Here is an 18,907-nt window from a genome sequence, read left to right on the forward strand (position 1 = left end):
ACAAAATAGTCACGGGGATGTAAAATACCGAGTGGGGAATGTCGTCAGTAATATTCTGATGACTGCGTACGGGGCAGATGGGTCTGGAATACTGGGATTATCTGGGAAAACACTTGGTAAAGTATATGATTGTCTAACCACTTTGCTCTATACCTGAAATTATACAAAATATTACTGAACGCAAACTGTCATTGAACAAGGAAAACAACATTTGACTTCTGTAATTTGGAGTGGAAGAAAGATCTTGCTTTCATGGCGCATGTTGCGTGCTTCCTAAGCTGTGGTCTGGTTAATTCGCAGACCTCCAACCCTATCGATGTCGCTGCTCGACCTGGGACAGTCCCGCACACTCTCCTCCAGAAGGACCCGAGGGTACGTAGGAAGTCAGGCTTGGCCTCAGGTAACACGGGGGTGGTTTGCACGGGACAGCCAACCAGTGCTCGCACCTCCCGTAGCTTATCCGAGTGATGTTCCTTCTCGTTTGCGGGAGAAAATGCCGGTTAGTCTTAGAAAATAAAATCTCTTCTGCTCTGCCTTGGCCACACAGCATGCTAAAGGGAGGACAGAGGAGTGGCTTACTGTCCAAGATCAGAAATTCCACCCTGTGAGCTTGTGCAGTTACTGTTCGACCCATCTTCTCAGCCTGTATTTCCTTAAATTTCCCTCACACAAAAGAAATAGCTGTAAAATGTTTTGAATGGAAACACAGTGAGCATTTATTGTTCCCGGAAGTCAGGACACATGCCCCGCTTCCCGGGGGTCAGGAAGTCACTGTACTGCCCTGCTCCTCTGGTCCTCCACTTGTGTGATCTGGAGCGAAATAAAATACCCATTACGCTGTGGTTATGTTGTTTATTCATAATGTACACTTCTACCTACTCTCAACGAAGAATTTAAAGCTATACGATATATGTAATCTTGTTTCATTGATTGTTATTTACATTCATTGTAGTAAATGTGAAAAATGATTACCTTTACAATATTGTCTTTTTCCCTGGGTAAGGGCAGTCAGAAATTGATGACCAGAGTTAGGTAGAAGTTTAAAATGGCTCAACTATGTAAGTATTTTTATGACGTTTAGTGAACTTCTTTAAAATGTCTCATACCTCTCGGTGATGTGCAGCCCTCAAATTGAGGGTGTTGGTGGAGAGAGCCCAGTTCTGCTGTGTGCCCAGAGGGCGCCTGCCCCCAGGTACCCGTCAGTACCCAGCCTCCCACGCCCGTGGCCTGAGGGTCACTCTCCCTGAGGCCTGCTCCGTGTGGTGCGGACGGGCTGCTCCTCGGGACAGGGAACCTCCTCAGATGTGTAGTGTGAGCAGATGATGTTGCCAGAGGGCAAATTGCTGCTGATTGAACTTGTTCAGGGGGCTTGTCAACGTGGATGTACCAAGGCTTGTGACGTGGGGGAGGGGACATTTGGCACTTTTGATAGTGTGAAAATGGGTTAATTATTCTCTAAAAGGGCTTCATTTAAAAGTAAAATTCTAACATTTTAATTTCCCCTCCTAATGAAGCACTACAAATTTGTTAATTAGAGCAATTGTTTGAGTGACAGGCATGTAACCAAGTTGTCATTTTCTCTTCACAGTTGACAGATCCTTTCAGACCTATGTTAAGGGTAAGAAAGCTTCTTCTAGAACTGTTTTTGCAACCTCTGTGTGACTCCCTGTGGGTTAAAAAGACAAATGTTGGAAGGAAGTGTTGGGATGACACTTGTGTGGGAGTGGACTTCTCAGGTAGTGTGATTGAAACGGCCTGAATTGTTCTTCCTTTGGTGTTACAGGAAGCCAGGCTATTGAGGTAAAACTAACAGATAAGATTCAACTGAGTCAGATTCTCTGGTTAGCAGGTCTGGTAAGAGGGTTGACTAGTGGAAACCTAAAGAGAAAGAATTAAGCTATAGGCTAAAATGAGAAGTTCTGCTGTCTCTCTCGCACCTAGAAAACACACATATCGGCGTCCGTTCATGTTGGCTGGAGGCCTCCCCCTTCTGCAGCAAGTGGTGTTCACTTGCTGCAGACATTCAGCCTGTTTCTCCGGCGCAGAACAGAGTTCCTTTAAGCCTTGGTTTGTTAACATCTTTGGAGTCTGGAGAGTGGCCAGCAGATGACCTCTGAGTAAAAGCTGGCCAACGTGGTTGGTTGGGGCGGGGAGAGAAGGTGGGTAGTTGGAGGGAAGAGAGATAGATAGTATACTTCCTGCTATACTTAACCCATTTTTGGTGTGTAAAGTAATATAGTTCAATTTTTCCAAAAGGGAAAAAAAGGATTGTGTCATCACTTACGATTTCTAATGACGCAAATAATTTCATTACAAAAGAGGAAAACTGACCCCAGACTTGGATTTGAGTATATATTTCAGAATCAGCTCTTTTGCATAAAAACCAGAAGTATCTGTCCTTAGTCCACATAGGATTGGGGCATCGTTCCCTCTCACCCCTCACCCATCCTCTCCTCACTGGGCGAGCATTGGGAGCCTCTGGGTAGATCACATTACAAATGAGGCGGGAACAGGGGGTCCCCGACCTCCAGGAGGCGAGACAGAGCGCACCCACAGTGACTCCAGGCTTGTAAAGCAGGCCCTGAAATAGTGTGGGAGCCATGGCTTGATACACTCCCAGAGGGCAGAGGAGGAAATTGGTGTGTGAAGAGGTCTAGAGAGTAGGAAGGACTGAGTGCTCGCCTTTGTTCCTTTCCATTTTTTACATAGAACAGGGCATTGCCCATGCACACGAATGGGTAGTTGACAACTCAAGGAAGCACTTATAGGAACTGGGCTTCAATAGAAGTGTGGTGAATTTCTTTGCCTTGCTTTGGGGGTAAAGAAAAGCCAGCGCTGGGAGAAGTTACACAGGTTCGAGACCCTCTCTTGTTTTAAACTGATTCACAGACATTCACTAATTAGCTCTTCTGAACAGCCCATTTGCATCATAGCATGGCCACATTTGTTAAGTGGGGCTCTGAGCTCTCCCCGGCCTGCCAGCTGGCACCAGAAAAGAAATAGAGAAGAGACACAACGTGGGCTTCGGGCTTGTGCTGTCCTATCCTGGGTGACCGGGGAGGTCCTTGACAGAGCGGTTTTCTGAGGAGTCGCTGCCAACTCGGCCCCCGCGGGAGGATGAGGCGCTGACTCTGGCTCCCTGGGGCCTGGGCGCCACCGGAGAGCTGCTGACAGCAGGCACTTGGAGCGTACAAAGCACTCTTGTTTCGTGAACAAGAAAAAAAAAAAGAAAAAAGCCTCTGTAGCCAAAATCTGCTGAAGGCTTTGGGGAAATTGAAGGTGGTTTTCTCTGAAAGGTCTTCCTTCTGACCACACTGCTATTTCTTGTTTCAGAAACCAGGGAAGTGGTGTGCTATGCATGTTCACATTGCCTGGCAGATCTACCATCACCAACAGAAAGTCAAGGTCAGTCTTGCCTTCCTGGCCTTGGGGGTGGGGCACCAGGGCTCCTGGGCTCCTCGGCGAGTGGCCTCCCTGCGGAGGATCAAGTCTCTCTCAGAAGAGCTATTTGGAAATCTTACTACCAGTTAGGGAAACCGCCAGCAAAGGCACAATACAAAAGCAAACTGGTAACTCAGATGATTTTTTTCCTTTAAAAATGATTTTTATCATCTTATTGATCTGAAGAGCTTAAATATACTGCGTTTTGCCCTATATGCTGTGCTCCTATGTATAATGCACACCCCTGTCTTTGACCCAAATTTTCAGGAAGAAATATTTCATTTTAATTTTTTAATTCAATTATTTATTTATATTCAGATGCTTGTATTTGTATTATAAAGGAAGTTTAACTTTTATTTTTAAACATATTATGGTGCAAGGAATTTTATGTAACAAATAATTGTGAAACACAAGAGCAGATACAAGGTATTTCAGGCACTGCCCATGGATAATGTGTACCCTCCTTTCCCCTCAGAAATTTTGGCAAAAACATGTGCATTATACATGGCAAAACACAGGTAGATTAACTCCTAAAATAAATGTTTTGGGGAAATTTGTAGGCCAGGCGCCTCCTCGTTGACTTTGTTGTACAGGAGGTGGGGTTGGTAGCAGAGCAGGAGGGCATCAGAGGCGGGGCAGAGCCAAGCAGGAAGACCTATACGTGAAAGTTTTTTTTCCTGTAACAGTGGGTGTATTCTTTTCATTTTATGGCTTTGGAAAAATGTTCTAGTAATATAAGACCTAGATGATGCTACAGGACTTCCATTAGCAATGCATATGGTATTGAAAATGACTCTTCCAGAAGTAGTATGTTGTTTGCAGCAACCTTCCCACCCCCCATTAGTCCTCCCGATGACCCGTGCCAGAGGTGAGAATACAGTCAGTACTTGTCAGAACCACCATCTGGCCAGTTAGTCACCTTACCTGTCTGCAGGTGATTTCTCTTTTTCATCTGTTCTCATCCCACAGGTGCATACAGTGCACGCTTTGCCAGGCTGTTGAGATACAATAGGGAAGTGATCAGGGACTTCTCCAGGTGACCAGATGTGGCACCGCTGGTCAGCTTACAGAGCAAAGAAACTGACAAGTGCGGACTTTGCAGTTTGCACATTTACAGTCTGGGTAACTGTGCCTAGAAAAATGGGGGGAAGCAGTCAATCCAGTAATTCCAGTAGGCTTCAGTTAATCCATTTTTCAAATAATAAGCTTTTATTCCTAACAGCATTTGGGAGCTAATATGAGAATTATGAAAGAAAGTGATAAACACAGAGGGAGAGCTAGTCCCTACAGAAATGTTTGTTTGTTTGCTTATTTAAATGGATAAATGATTTTTTAAAAGCCAGCTTCAGTAAATGAGGCCACCAAGATATTTGCTGTGATGTCAAATGCCTGCTCATTCTCATAGCATCCTATCAGTGAGCTTTGTTCACTTTATTGTTAGGCAAGGTTTAATTAGAAACCTTACGGGTTAGCTTTGTTAGAAAATGTGTGTACTTTGAAGAGCTAACTAGATTTTGATGCCAGTTCAGTGCGCTCTCTGTTCCAGGGGATGTAGTTAGAGGAAGGGTAGGTGAGTCTCGTCCTCCTGTGACTCCTTTGGTTACGAGATGAGGGATGTGGTGTGTATGTGCCCTTCCAGCAACTTCTTGTCCATGAACATGCCCCGGTGGCTGAAACCGTCATTATCCCAGTTCAGTTAGGAAGACCTCTTACACGTGAGATGGCTGTTCTTCCCCTTTCCGGCACCCTCTCTGCAGTCCCCAAGTGCCGTTTTGCTTCATGGACCTAACTTGTGGTTAATGGAACTGCGCTGTGTGCCATGCAATATTAGCACTAAATAATTTGGCAACCAAATTAAAGGAGCCATTCAAAAGATTTTTATAGATTTATAGTGAATTAGAAGCTTTGTCTTGGGGTTTGGCTCTTACTTTATAATGGGACTTCCATGATAGAATTCCCTGTGGATTTGAGCAGAAATTACATTGCCCTTTTCTCTAACATTCATTTACTCATTCTTTTAGTCACCCACCAAATGTTTACTGAGAGAGCCTACTGCCTGAGGCTCCTCACTGTGCCAGGCTCAGAGGGCACCCTTCTGTCCAGGGGTTTAGTTGCTTAGAGTTCAGTAGTGAGGGTCAATGCGTGCATAAAAAATGGTAAACGTGCCGTCTGCTTCCAAGGGGGATGGCGTCCTGCTTGAGGTGCTCAGGTAGGTTTCATTCTAAATAGGTATGATGGATGAGTGGGCTCGTGACCCTCAGCAATAAGGGACTAGCACACTTGTCTCCGATCCTCACACATGCTGGATCAGATGGCAGCCTACGGACTGTCCTGTACAGCGGGGCAAGGATTTATGTGTAGCAGAACATGAGGGCGTCTGAGGTGGAGTTGGAGCCAGAGGGACTGAGAGCATCAGATGAGTCTGAGGGATCAGAAGTGGGAGAGTCAGAACAGGCTAAGGGCTGTGAGGAAGGACAGACTGCAGAGTGGGGAGGTGGTGACGAAGGCAGGGAAACACAGAGCCTAGGGCCCCAGGGCCGAGCAGGCGGGCGTTGGTGCTTATCCAAGGGGGTGTGAAGCTGATTCAGAGAGGGCTGTTGAGAATCAGGAAGAGGGGGCAACATTGAAATTATACCGTTTGAGAGGGCTGCAGGCCTGAAAAACGATGCTGGGTAGGAAATACAGTTATTCTTTTAGTGATATTGTAATAACTCTGTGGTGCCAGGCGGGCACTGGAAATATCAGGGGGAGCACTTTGTAAAGTACGTGGTTGTCTAACCACCATGCTGTACCCCTGAAACTAATATAAAATAATATTGAATGAAACTGTAGTTGACAAAAATAAAAAAGAATAATTTAAATAATTTTTGAGTTATAATCTCATCTTCAAGTATATATTGCTACAGTATAAAAATAAAATTGATGTTTGCATTTAAAAAACGAATGATGGCAGGATAAGGGATCAGGAAGCAGATGAGGAGCCAACTTTTGCAGCCTTAGAGGAAGGTGAGCTGACAGGTGGGCCCGAGGGCGGTGGCAGCGTAAATGAGAGGAAACAGTGATTGCAGTTGATGGCAAGCACTTCACAGTAAGAGAGGTTCTTGGTGGTTTTCTGGTCTGGACTGATCTCCTCTTTAGTAATTGGGGAGAGTAGGCAAAGACCCCTATTAGTTAAATTAATAACCCTACTTAGTTTGTTTGGTTTTTTAAAAGATGTAACAGTGATCATTTGAAAATTAGCTTGTAGGCATGCAAATATTTCTTCATAACTTTCAGTTCCTAATGTACTGTGATCTATTAGAGTCTGTTACAGAGTCATTAAACAATTAATTTACACAGAAGATTATTCGTGCAGAGTTCCTCATAAAATGAGCTTTACAATTCTATCATTTAAAAACTTGCCGAAATGGGCCTTCACAGTGAATAATCAGCTACTCTGGAAGGGTGGCAGTTTGAGTGAGTAACGATAGGATTTTACTCCTCAAACCACATAACCTCAAAGACCAAGCACTGACTTCACCGCTTGGCGTTCTGACTTGAGAGACAGGTGCTCCCAGTGCAAGCCCTGCTGCCCGCTCTCGGGCTGACCCGCCTGCCGGGCACTGGGGCTTAACTGGTGTGTGGGGCTGCCGTGTCCTCAGGGCATTCATAAACTGCGATGTGACCGGGGCTGGGAGGCCGAGTGCACCAGCCAGTCTCCTTTCCCAGTCTCAGCCGCTTCATTAACGTCCTTCTTTCCTGCCGTTCCTCTGGGGACGTCATCTTCCCCCCCACCCTTGCTGCTTTAGAAACAGATGCAGTCAGACCCACATAAACTGGACTTTGGACTGAAACCCGAGTTCCTGAGCCGGCCTCCAGGCCCCAGTCTCTTTGGAGCCATCCACCACCCCCACGACCTGGCACGGCCTTCGACGTTGTTCTCCGCCGCTGGTGAGTTCAGAGGGGCAGGGGAGAGCGGAGAAATGCTGTTCTCAGGTAGCTCAGTAAATTGTATTTTTTGCTCAGGGCCGCTGCTCAATCATTCCCTAAAAAATACGATGTATGCCAGCTCGCAGGGCCAGCTCTCAGCACGGTGAGAGAAACGGAACCTCCTTCCCTGATGTGCCCTTTTTCATTAAAGAAGGAAAAAAAGATCATCTTCCCCTTAGGGGACTCATATTGCTTTGGCTCATTATTTGCTTCTGTATTAAGCCAGTAGAACTCAAAAGCCCATCAAATGCTTTTGAGAAAAGATCAGAAAGCCTGCAAGGGCGCATCAGAGGGAAACAATGCCAGGACTTCTCTCTCGGTGGCCACGGAACGCTCCGTCGCCTTGCACCATCATGCTCGGTCGTGCTGTGCTTTGAGGGTCTGAAGATAAAGAAATACAGTTGGCCCCTAAGACAGTTTGAACCATGTGGGTCTCCTTACAGGTGGATTTTTTTCACTGAATACATACAGCACTGCAAATGGATTTTCTCTTCCTTAGGATTTTCTTAATAACATTTTCTTTTCTCTAGCTTACTTTATTATAAGAATATCGTATATAATACACATAACATACAAAATATGTGTCAATCAACTGTTTATGTTACAGGTAAGGCATCCAGCAGGCTATTAGTAGTTAAGTTTTGGGAGAGTCGAAAGTTATGTGCCCTGCAGGTGGTTTGGCGCTCCTCACCCCTCTGTTGTTCACGGGTTCACTGTATGATTATGATACTGGCTGGTGGGATGGTCTGTGATAGGGAGGGTGGGTGGATCAGTTGTTTGCTGGTTGCGTGTGCTACAGAACTTAGTATTACCGCCTGGTTGGTTGTAATAATGCAGGAAATTTAGGGGACTAGGTATAAAATACCCAAAAGAGCTATTCATTAACGACTGAGAATGCCCACGGCCTGGGGCTCCTAGTAGGTGTGCCGGAGCAGGGCAGGGGGCTGCTGAGGGTCACTGCTTCAGGTGACGCCCCGTTTCTGCTCTGGGCACTTGCAGACAGAAGGCAGTGGTGGCTCTGAGGAGTAGTAGGCAGATGAGAACGTGGTTCAGTATCCGGGGCTCCTTATTACGTGGGCATTCCTAAAGCTATCTTCAGGGCAATGCCTGGCACAGGGCTCCGCTGGATAGCACTTGTAAATAGTTCCACTGAGCTCACTTGACTGACCGGCTCCATAATTCCATACTTGCTGTGCCAAGCAGAATTTATTCTTCTGGACACAAATCTCTAAGGGGCTCCCCATTTCTCATCCTTAGGGAACACATTTCACAGCCATCCTGCCTGCTACTTTCCCAGGCTTTTATCCAAGACTCATTTGTGGTGGACCTAATGCTCTCCCATTCAAGAAAAGAGAAACACCCACATTGCAAGAAATCATCATTTTAATGGGCTTTCTTGCCAAAGCAAGTGAATCACCCTCGAGGGTAGATGGAATTTGCTAAGGTCTCAGGTTTTTCTCTGTCAGCTCTGTCTGGGGACGTATTTGAAGGCTTTGTTACCATGGCACCTAGGCTCTGAGACAGGGCTACATTAAGAGCAATTTTTGGAGAGAAATAGAGAGATTTCTCCCTGGCTTCCATTTGAGCCAAGTGGATGAATTGGTTTCTTTTGCTTCAATAATTCTGGAACTGCAAGGCACCCTGGGGGCCTGGGCTGAGTGGAGCCACAGTCCTCATGGAAGCATTAATTAGCATGCACTACACAGGCAGGATGCAGCCAAATTTTTATTTAGTTGATAACAGTTAATACCTAATGAATATGCTGGGCCCCATTCGCTCTGTGGAGATGGGGTAACACGTTTGCACTTTCTGGGTAGAGAGTCAGTCACTGCTTTGGGCTGGACAGACAACCGCTGGGGACCAGCTCAGGACAGACTTGCCCCTGTACTCCATGCCCCAGACACCCGGGCCCTCCAGGCTGGGGAGCAGCCATCCAAACACAGATCAAGTTAGTGGGGTTTGAGGGGAGGGATGATCCTTCTCCATTTAATCTGTATTTCTGAAGGAACTTACACTTGTTCATAGAAATTTAGTCAAAGTACAAGGGAGTATAGAATAGTTATTAGTAAATTCATTCAGGCCCTGTTTCTACTTCCGTTCTGGAAGGTAATCTTTTCCAGTGTACACAATATTGGATTTTGCCCCCAATGGTTATTTGGGGAAACTTTTAGTTCATGTGTATAATTTGTACACCCTTGTGAAATTCAGCCACTTTTTTCTTACCATCAGGCACTAATGCCCGAAATAAACTAAAAAGGCACCTTCAGGTGACTGTGGCGCATCTCTGGTCAAGAGCCAACCCTGCCTCCCACAAAGCTCTCCTCCTCAGCCAGCACTTGCATGGCCACCAGCCCACTGAATGCCCTGAGCTCTTAGAATATTGTCCCTCTTGCATCACTTGTCTACATGCTCTGTGCCTCTCTTTCCTTCCTTCCTTCTCCAGCTTCCTTCAAGAAAAGGATCTGAGGCATCTTAAATACATATTGTTCAAGGCAAAATACAGAATAGAGGAGGAAATGTGGATAAAGGAGAGACCACAAAATTAGACCTGCGTTTCCTGGCGGGCAAAGACTCAGAGCCAGTTATAAGAGTGTTAGTGTCTAGAAACATTCCAGAAAACTAGCTGCTCCTGGCCCTGAGGATGATGGAGAGAGGTCAGAGGCCTTCCTGTTCCCTAACCCAGCGTACCTCATAACAGAGAGTCTTGTAAGGCTGGGCCTTCAGCGTGAAGGCCGTGACAGCTAAGACACTTCCAGGAAAAGAGGTTCTGTGGTGGACCAAAGCAGAGCGGCACAGGTAGGTCAGCTGCTCCTAAGCCAAGGGTCAGAGAAAGCCACTTCCACAACAGGGTGGCTCCGAATGGAAGCCTTGCTCCCTGAGAGGCTCTATGAAGAAAACCCTTCATGGTCAAATGCTCTCCTCTTAGAGCTAGTGAGCCCATGAACATGACCGTGGTGGCTCTTAGTCCTTCAGTAAAGAACTCGCTGAACATTTTTTAACCTGGCGTTTCCCCAGACTTTTTTGGTTATAGAACCTCCCCCACCCCACTGGCAGTGTTTTTGTACATTTCTAATACTGTATGTCAGCATCTTCAAACATTTACACATTTCTTCTTCCCCAGAAAGGGGTGTTGCCTGGGTGGACTCGAGCCTTGTCCTTACTTTAACATGTTCTCCCCCGGGGTCCTTCGGCACCAGCAGCCCGCTGCACAGTAGCATCAGCCGCCAGGGAAATCTAACCCATTGTGTTTGTCATCATAGGTGCTGCACACCCGACTGGGACCCCTTTCGGGCCACCTCCTCATCACAGCAACTTCCTCAACCCTGCCGCTCACCTAGGTGAGTTGCCCATAGTGATGGGAAGTGACATGTGCTTTTCAAAGAGCCTTTGTTCACTGCACCTCTGCCGCACTTCCGGCAACCTGGCCATAGTCCTAGCCACCCCACTTACCACTTAGAGAAAAGACAGTGGCCTTGCAGAAGCCTGAAGAGGTGTCGGCCATGCTCAGGATTTCAGCCCCTGTGATAGCACCTTTTTCAGGGAGTAGATGTGTGCTCTGTAGTGGCCATCAGGAGACACGGATGTGCGGTGGGTAGAAGCCACGCCTCAGTGCCTCGGGGGTTCCCCTGTACAGCAGCTGCCCCACCAGTGCACTGGAGGAAGGTTGTGAACTCTTGCCCCCCGTCTACAGGCACACCTTGGAGGTGGAGGTAGAGACAGATACTGTTGTGATAAGATTAGCCATTATGTTTTAATCACTTCGCATTTCACTGCCTTATTTGTATGTCTCTTCCTAGTAAGAGTGCATGCTTTGTTCATGGCCTTGATTTGATACTTTCTGCACATGTACCGCAGATGCAGGCCGTGGGGCGCCCACCCACAGGGTGTGTCATCCGTGAGCCTTTAGAATTGCATCATAGATTAATTGTAAGATGTCATCTCATTTCTGTTCCATTAGAGCCCACACAGCACATTCCTGGAAGAGAGGAGACGGGGCAGCATCTTAGAACATATGGCTTGAGGCATGTTCCCCACCTGGCCAGAGAAATGGGGCAAAACGCACAGTTCCAGAAAATAGCTTCTGTAAATATTTTGCTAGCCAGTGCCTCATGTCAAGTGCAGTGAAAACATGCCCTGGTGGGAGAAGCAGGACAGGTCAGGGCTGAGCACAGAGAGGCGTGGGTCCCACAGGGCTTCCCCAGCTCCCACAGGCTCCATGAGTGGCTCACAGGGCGGAGTCCTGCAGCCTGTCCGTCCTCCCTCTCTCGTTCGCAGAGCCTTTCAATCGGCCGTCTACCTTCACTGGCCTCGCAGCAGTTGGTGGCAATGCCTTCGGGGGACTTGGAAATCCTTCAGTTAGTGAGTACCTCTAACTTTCTAACAAACCTGTCTTGGACTGTTCGTCTCCTCTGATCTGTCAGTGGCTCCAGACCTTTCCAGATAAAAAGAAACTATGCCCTTGGGAAATTGAGTTTGTATCATTGCCTAAACAGTGGGATTAGGTATAGGTGCACATTTACAGCAAAACCAACTGTTTAGGGACAGTCCACTGTCAGTATGCGTTACTGAGGGTCAGGAAAGGCGAGATACAGTTAGTTCATTGAACTCCAGAAAGTTTGCTTAAACTCAATGTCATCCACATTCCATCTTGCTGCCCCAGACGTTAGCTACAGGTCCGGTTAGAGGTGAAAACAACTTTAAATTTCATCTTGCCTTGGCATCCGTGGGATTGGAAGAGCCTGAAGAAGAATAGCAGGGAAACAACCCCAGGCTCAGGAGAGTGAAGAGCTGGCGACATTTCTTGCTCCAGAATCTGGGAGGACCGGATGGTCCTCTACTCCTAGAAACTCTGTCTCAAATAGGAAGAGAGTTGCAACACCTGCTCATGTCCCAAACGTGTATTTAATCACTGATATAATACACTCAACCTGTTTTCTTTTATGCCATCCATACGTCACGGTCTCCGGGTATAGGAGAGCTAAAACGCAGCATAAGCAACCATCACAGTTCCAGCTAGCGTGGCGACCTGTGCTTCTGTTTAGGCCACGGCGCTGACTTGTCTCTAGTGACAGTAGTTTGCCAAAGTTGTGGGCAGAGTAGCAGTCATGTTAGCAGGGCTGCAGGCGGCCGTGGACAGCCCTGAACTCTACTCCAGATTGGGTGCTGTCCGTCTAAGGCACACCGTCAATGTCCACCCTCGCATGCTTGGGGCTGCTGCATGCACAGATGTGTTTAACTAGGGAATCTTGACACCTTTTTGGCCCCTTTTTAATTGTCCCCCTCCCACCCCTTTGCCTTTGGTTAAAAAAAAAAAAGAAAAAAAAGCTGTGAGCTGCCTTTCCAGTGTAGGACAAGTTCCTCTAATGAATGTGTTAATCTCCTTTCCTTTTCCAGCTCCCAATAATATGTATTCATTTTAACTCTGAATGCTGTTAAAAGTTTTTTGGTAAGTACCTTCATTACAGCAGATTATATAATTTCTCTTAAACCTTTTTGTTCTCCACTTCACCATTTCAGCACCCAACTCAATGTTCGGCCACAAGGATGGCCCCAGTGTGCAGAACTTTAGCAACCCTCACGAGCCCTGGAACCGGCTGCACCGAACGCCTCCGTCGTTCCCGACCCCTCCGCCCTGGCTGAAGCCAGGGGAGCTGGAGCGTGGCGCGTCCACTGCAGCTCATGACAGAGATAGAGATGTAGATAAACGAGACTCATCCGTTAGTAAAGATGACAAAGAAAGGTACGGAAAGAAACCGCTCTCGAGTCCCACTGGGGGAGCCCGTCTGTGCCACGTACTGGCCGTCCACCCTCCCTGCCCCAGCCTTGTGCTTCAGCTGGTCCTGTAGCCTCAGCTCCTCACGCGGCCGGGCCGGTGCAGCGCCCAGGCCCCCGGCGTCCCAGAGCGCACGCCCTCGGCCCCATCGGGCACCGTGACCACAGAACGTCACCCTAGCAGAGCGAGACAGCCCTGACTCAGAAGCACTTACACACGCAGACCCTCCAAAGCCCCTGTGAGCAGTAGTGTATCCAAGCACAAGTCTTTCTCTAAAAGACAGTGAGTTGGAGCTTTGGACCAAACACACACAGCATGAATCAACACCATATTTGCTTTCCAGTTCGTGCCGTCCATTAAATCATCCATAGGTTTCTCTCTCTCTCCTTTTGTTTTCTTTGAGAAAGTCATGTTTGCATTGCCTCATCATATTTTTCTGAAATTATGTTCAAACTCAAATCCTGGGCTCTCACAGATGACTAATAAAATTTTGCTTACCTAGATTTAGAGAAATGTCAATAAGCATTATTGGTTTGGGTTTGTTTTGCTGGTGGATAATTAATTTTTACTAACTGTTTTTTAATCTCCACACTTGGTAACTCATGCCTAAGAAAGAAGTAGCCATAAAGAGGAAAATGTCTTGCAATATTTTTTTTCTGGAGAATGGCTTAAGCATTCTTGACCTTGTGCCCCCTTTTTTAAATTTCTTCAGCCTATTTTCATTTTTAACAAACTGATAACCAAGGAATACTCAAGATATGCTTGACAGAAAATACCGAATAACAATTTCCTCCTAGTACTTAAAGGCTCAAATGTTACCCAAATCTTTACTTTTTCTTTAACTGTATATATTGTGTATGTGTGTGCATCCTAGTGATTTAAAAGAATTCAACTCTGCAGGCTCTAGATGTGACAGACTAGTGGATGTTCATCACAGGCCATTGTGCTCACTGAGTTCTTTCTTGTAAAAGAAAAAGACAAGTTTTCCTTCAAGACGGTTTGGTAAAACCCTCTCAGCCAGGGGAAGGGCCGTTTAGAACATTCAGCTCTGAGCTGTGAGCTGCCAGAGTGAGGCGCACCTGCGTGGACCTGCCCCTCAGCCCAGAGCGCTCCTCAGAGCGGCTGTGAGCACAGAGAAACGGGATGCAGCGGCAAACCGTTCACATTTTTCTTGATGGAGTCAAAACAGCCTCTTGGGTGAAACTCAGGAAACCTAATAAAACACACTCTTCTTTAATCTTACCTTTTAAAGATGCTCCTCTTCTCAGCCTTTGCTTGTGGGCTAGAAACAAACTTTGTGGGGAAACCTTAGCCCCCGCCCCCGCCCCCACTGCAGCCACCTCGCCGGCTGGGCCTCACCCAGGCTGAGCCAGTGTGGTATCCAGCGCCTGTCTCCTCGCCCTCCCCACGTCTGTTGGGGCCCCCCCCCCCCAGACTTGCTGGACTCAGTCTTCCCTCTTCAAGTTCGACCTCATTGTTGTTCTCTGGCTTTGCATTTTCTGCCTGGTGGTCTTAAGCCCCCACCCAAGACAGGTCTCTACGGTTCTTTTACATTTCCATTCCCAGGTGCTCTTCAAATTGCCCTAGATTTACCCCAGGAGGTTTCATGTCTGTCAACCTGCTTTTCCTACTGGCTTTCTCATCTTCTCACCAGGTTTTAGCTTTCGTATTCTTCCTAATGCAAAAGTTCTTTTTGTGACCCCAAAGTCCTGAATTTGTGGTTTTCTTTCAACCCCCCTCACACACCACATCTTAGAGATTGCTCTGTCCTCACATTTTTTTACTCTGAAACCAGCTGTTTGTCCTGATGTCAGGAGAGAGAAGCATCAGTAATAGTCACACTGAACTGTTGTCCCACCGGCTCTGTATGAGAAAGTTGGATAAGAGATCATATTTGCATTTAGTCTCTGAAAACTTCCTTCTCAACACTAACTGATCCCGAGACTCCACATCACTGTACCGGGGGCCACGCTGGGCTGCTTCGACTCTGAAGGCTCTTCGTCTGTGGTCTTGATCGAGGCACGGGACTCTTACACACAGAGACCATTGTTTTTCCCCTCGAGACTCCCCACTCACCCTCACTCCTAGCACTGCCCTCCCCCGCCCTGAAAGCTTCCTCGACAATCTAGGCAAGTGAGGTCAGGGTGGCTGGCTTTGCAGTACAAAGGGTGCCACCGGCCGGCCACCGAGGTGGCCGTGGAAACCGACCCAGCCTGCCCTTTTCACACCACCATTTCATCGGCAGCCCCTGGCCAAGCCAACGGGCCCATTTCATTCGCTTCCTGTCTCCCTCTTTCTCCCCCAGGGAAAGTGTTGAGAAAAGACACTCCAGCCACCCTTCACCAGCACCTATCCTCCCGGTGAGCACCCTGGGACACACCCGCAGCTCCACTGAACAGATCAGGGGTCATTTGAACACTGAGGCTCGTGAGAAAGACAAATCCAAAGAGAGGGAGCGGGACCATGCGGAGTCCCGGAAGGACCTGACCGTGGAGGAGCACAAGGTGAGGGAGGGCCACCCGCCCGAGAAGGACGGCCACGGCCACGAAGGGCGAGCCGTGGGCGAAGAGGCCAAGCAGCTGGCCCGAGTGCCGTCGCCCTACGTGCGGACCCCTGTCGTGGAGAGCGCCAGGCCCAACAGCACCTCGAGCCGCGAGGCTGAGCAGCGCAAGAGCGAGCCGGCCTACGAGAACCCCAAGAAGAGCTCAGAGGTCAAGGTGAAGGAGGAGCGCAAGGAAGACCATGACCTCCCTCCGGAGGCCCCGCAGACCCACCGGTCCTCGGAGCCGCCTCCTCCGAACTCCTCATCCAGCGTGCACCCGGGGCCCTTGGCCTCCATGCCCATGACAGTGGGGGTGACGGGCATCCACCCCATGAACAGCATCAGCAGCCTGGACAGGACTCGCATGATGACTCCCTTCATGGGCATCAGCCCCATCCCCGGCGGAGAGCGGTTCCCGTATCCTTCTTTCCACTGGGACCCCATCCGGGACCCTCTGAGGGACCCCTACCGAGAACTGGACATTCACCGGAGAGACCCGCTGGGCAGGGACTTTCTGCTGAGGAACGACCCTCTCCACCGTCTCTCGACCCCGCGGCTGTACGAAGCTGACCGCTCCTTCAGGGACAGGGAGCCTCACGATTATAACCACCACCACCACCACCACCACCACCCTCTGTCTGTGGACCCTCGGCGGGAACATGAGCGAGGGGGCCACCTGGACGAGCGGGAGCGCCTGCACATGCTCAGAGAGGACTACGAGCACACGCGGCTCCACCCTGTCCACCCGGCCTCCCTTGATGGACACCTGCCCCACCCCAGCCTCATCACTCCGGGGCTCCCCAGCATGCACTACCCCAGAATCAGCCCCACCGCGGGGCACCAGAACGGACTCCTCAACAAGACCCCTCCTACGGCGGCGCTGAGCGCGCCTCCCCCGCTCATTTCTACGCTGGGGGGCCGCCCGGTCTCCCCAAGAAGGACTACTCCTCTGTCCGCAGAGATAAGGGAGAGGCCGCCTTCCCACACGCTGAAGGACATCGAAGCTCGATAAGGAGGGCATGGGCCACGGACGAGGAAGGAGGGACCTCGCACCGACACAACGCCAGACTCGAGAGAAGGAGAGAGCCAGAGGACTCCTGCGTCAGTAACACAGACTGGGGGGCCCGACGCCCCCGGCGCTTCCCCTTGTAAACAATGTATAGCCTCAGTGCAGATTTTGAAACGTTTTTGTATATTATATGTTGAAATTTTTCAGACCTTTTAGCCAAGTCATATGTTCTCATGTGTCCAACTCTTTTGGTTTCTCATATAAAACGTTTTGATTTGAACCAAACAGTGAAGATGACCACACACACCGCCGTGGTGTTAACCGGGGAGAAAGCAGACCGCAGTCCACACAGTCCACCGTGCGGAGCTCTTTCAGGCGGGACGGGAAGGCCGTGTACATAGTTCTGTAAAAAAGATTGCTTCATGAGCTGAGGGTTCATATATGCAAAAGGGTAAGATGAAAGCTTTACTTTGTACAAATGTAAATAGGTAAAGATTAAGTAACATAATACATTAATACTTCTTAAAATGTGCTCTTTGCAAACCTAATACCGGTGAATACGGCCAGCTACGGCTGCGTTCCCATGTATTGTCATAGACAGCTAAACCCTTCAACTATGCAATGAATGTTCGGGCTTTTCACAAAAGCCTGCCTAACTCAAAGGAGCCTTTTCAAATCCATTTACAACATACTTAAGGTCATATTTTCCCTGAACAAGCGCTTACGTGATATGACTCTGTTTTCCTTGCTTGTTTTTTTAAATGGAGGAACATCCTATTTTGCAAATTGGACCCCAGGCTGAAACTTTGCACCTGAAGTTGCTGCTTGCAGGCTCCTGGGGGAGAGCACAGCCCCGGAAAGGTCAGAGGATGAGAGCAGCCAGGGCCGGGGGGTCAGGAGTTGTCAGATGCCAAAATCAGGGGACACAGACAGGTCGCCAGCATCGCGTCACCGCCGGGCACGTGATTCCACACACACCTCCTGTGGGAGCCATGCGTTTCTAGTGTGTCCTAGCTCCTGTCTGTGCACACTGCCTCACTTTGTCATGGGATTTCGTTACACTCAAACAGATCCTGAAAGAAAGCTTCCAGTTTTCTCAGATGATGGATATGTTTTCATTGTAGTTGATAACTGATGGATTGAAGGTGCACATTTCCCAGTGGGACTCACTGTATGCCAGTCGGTAACAAAGTCTGGGAGCAGCCGCAGCAGGTCAGCCGCGCGGAGCCATGGCGAGTTACGGAGGGTGAAAGGTGGCAGAGACGAAGTCTTGTGTGTGCGTGCGTTTTTAAGTTTGCATCAATCTTAATGTCTCTTCATGATACTTTTATAATACATTAAGCCTCTTGTCTACATATTTGGAGAGAATATGACTTTACTAGCAGAGAAATACAATATATCTTGTCTACTGGACTGTAAAATATATGTATGAAATAAAATTAGTTCCATTTGGTCTTCTAGTATATTAAAGTGCTATCTGACGTTGTTATCCTGTTTTTGAAGAAAAAAAAGTTAACTACAGACCATTGTTTCTAATAAGCAGAGAGATCTATTTTAGTAGTAAACTGAAGGTTTAGTTGTGAGCTTCAGATTTTTTGTGAACTCCAGATGTTGTGCAGTGTTTTTTTTTTTTAAGACAACAACTAAAAGGAAAAAAAATCCAAGGAATATGTACACTGGAACTGTAGTGGTAGCTTTCAGTATTGTAAAGAGATTGTTCTATACAGACCTTTTTGCTGTTTATCCTGTATGTAATAAAGTCCTTTCTAGATCCTATGTGAAAAGAAAAGTGAAGCGACTGAATCTTCAGCATGTTCTCATCGGCGGAGCCTTCTTGTGTAATGTAAACTGTGCCATGTTATTAAAAAATGTGAACCAAGCTTCCAGCTGCCTGTGTGTGTGAGATGGCCATCGTGGCCTCTGGGGAGGAGCCTTTCCTGCCAGACCTAGCTCTCGACACACCGTGAGCCCGGCCGAGCGAGAGCAGGAGGCTGACCCGCCACGGCTGGCTGTCCGCCCGCCCGGCCCCCTGCCCGTTCGTTTCTGTAGACATCGGGCCCCAGACAGTCCGTTGTAGTTTTTGGTGTTTGTTTGTTTGTTTGTTTGTGTATGCTCTAAGCAAAATACTCTATGTCACGGGAAGGGACTTCTGGATTTGTAGATGATGTAGATG

The 18,907-nt window shown here is 48.1% G+C and overlaps 1 protein-coding gene across 7 annotated transcripts in view; it reads left to right on the top strand.

Annotated features, from left to right (window-relative positions):
- The window catches only part of AUTS2 (activator of transcription and developmental regulator AUTS2), a 1,155,833-nt gene extending 1,137,219 nt beyond the window's left edge, over positions 1-18,614 (top strand). For all 7 annotated transcript variants that reach the window (XM_036019900.1, XM_036019903.1, XM_036019904.1 and 4 more), the window contains 8 exons: positions 301-372; positions 1,589-1,618; positions 3,334-3,405; positions 7,230-7,371; positions 10,671-10,748; positions 11,686-11,769; positions 12,928-13,150; positions 15,489-18,614. In XM_036019900.1, coding sequence (XP_035875793.1) covers positions 301-372; positions 1,589-1,618; positions 3,334-3,405; positions 7,230-7,371; positions 10,671-10,748; positions 11,686-11,769; positions 12,928-13,150; positions 15,489-16,737 — 1,950 coding nt within the window. In that variant the 3' untranslated portion in view covers positions 16,738-18,614. The remainder of the gene's footprint in view (positions 1-300; positions 373-1,588; positions 1,619-3,333; positions 3,406-7,229; positions 7,372-10,670; positions 10,749-11,685; positions 11,770-12,927; positions 13,151-15,488) is intronic.
- Positions 18,615-18,907: the final 293 nt, after the last annotated feature.

This window comes from Phyllostomus discolor, chromosome 3 (genome assembly GCF_004126475.2).
Source record: "Phyllostomus discolor isolate MPI-MPIP mPhyDis1 chromosome 3, mPhyDis1.pri.v3, whole genome shotgun sequence".
Lineage (NCBI taxonomy): Eukaryota > Metazoa > Chordata > Mammalia > Chiroptera > Phyllostomidae > Phyllostomus > Phyllostomus discolor.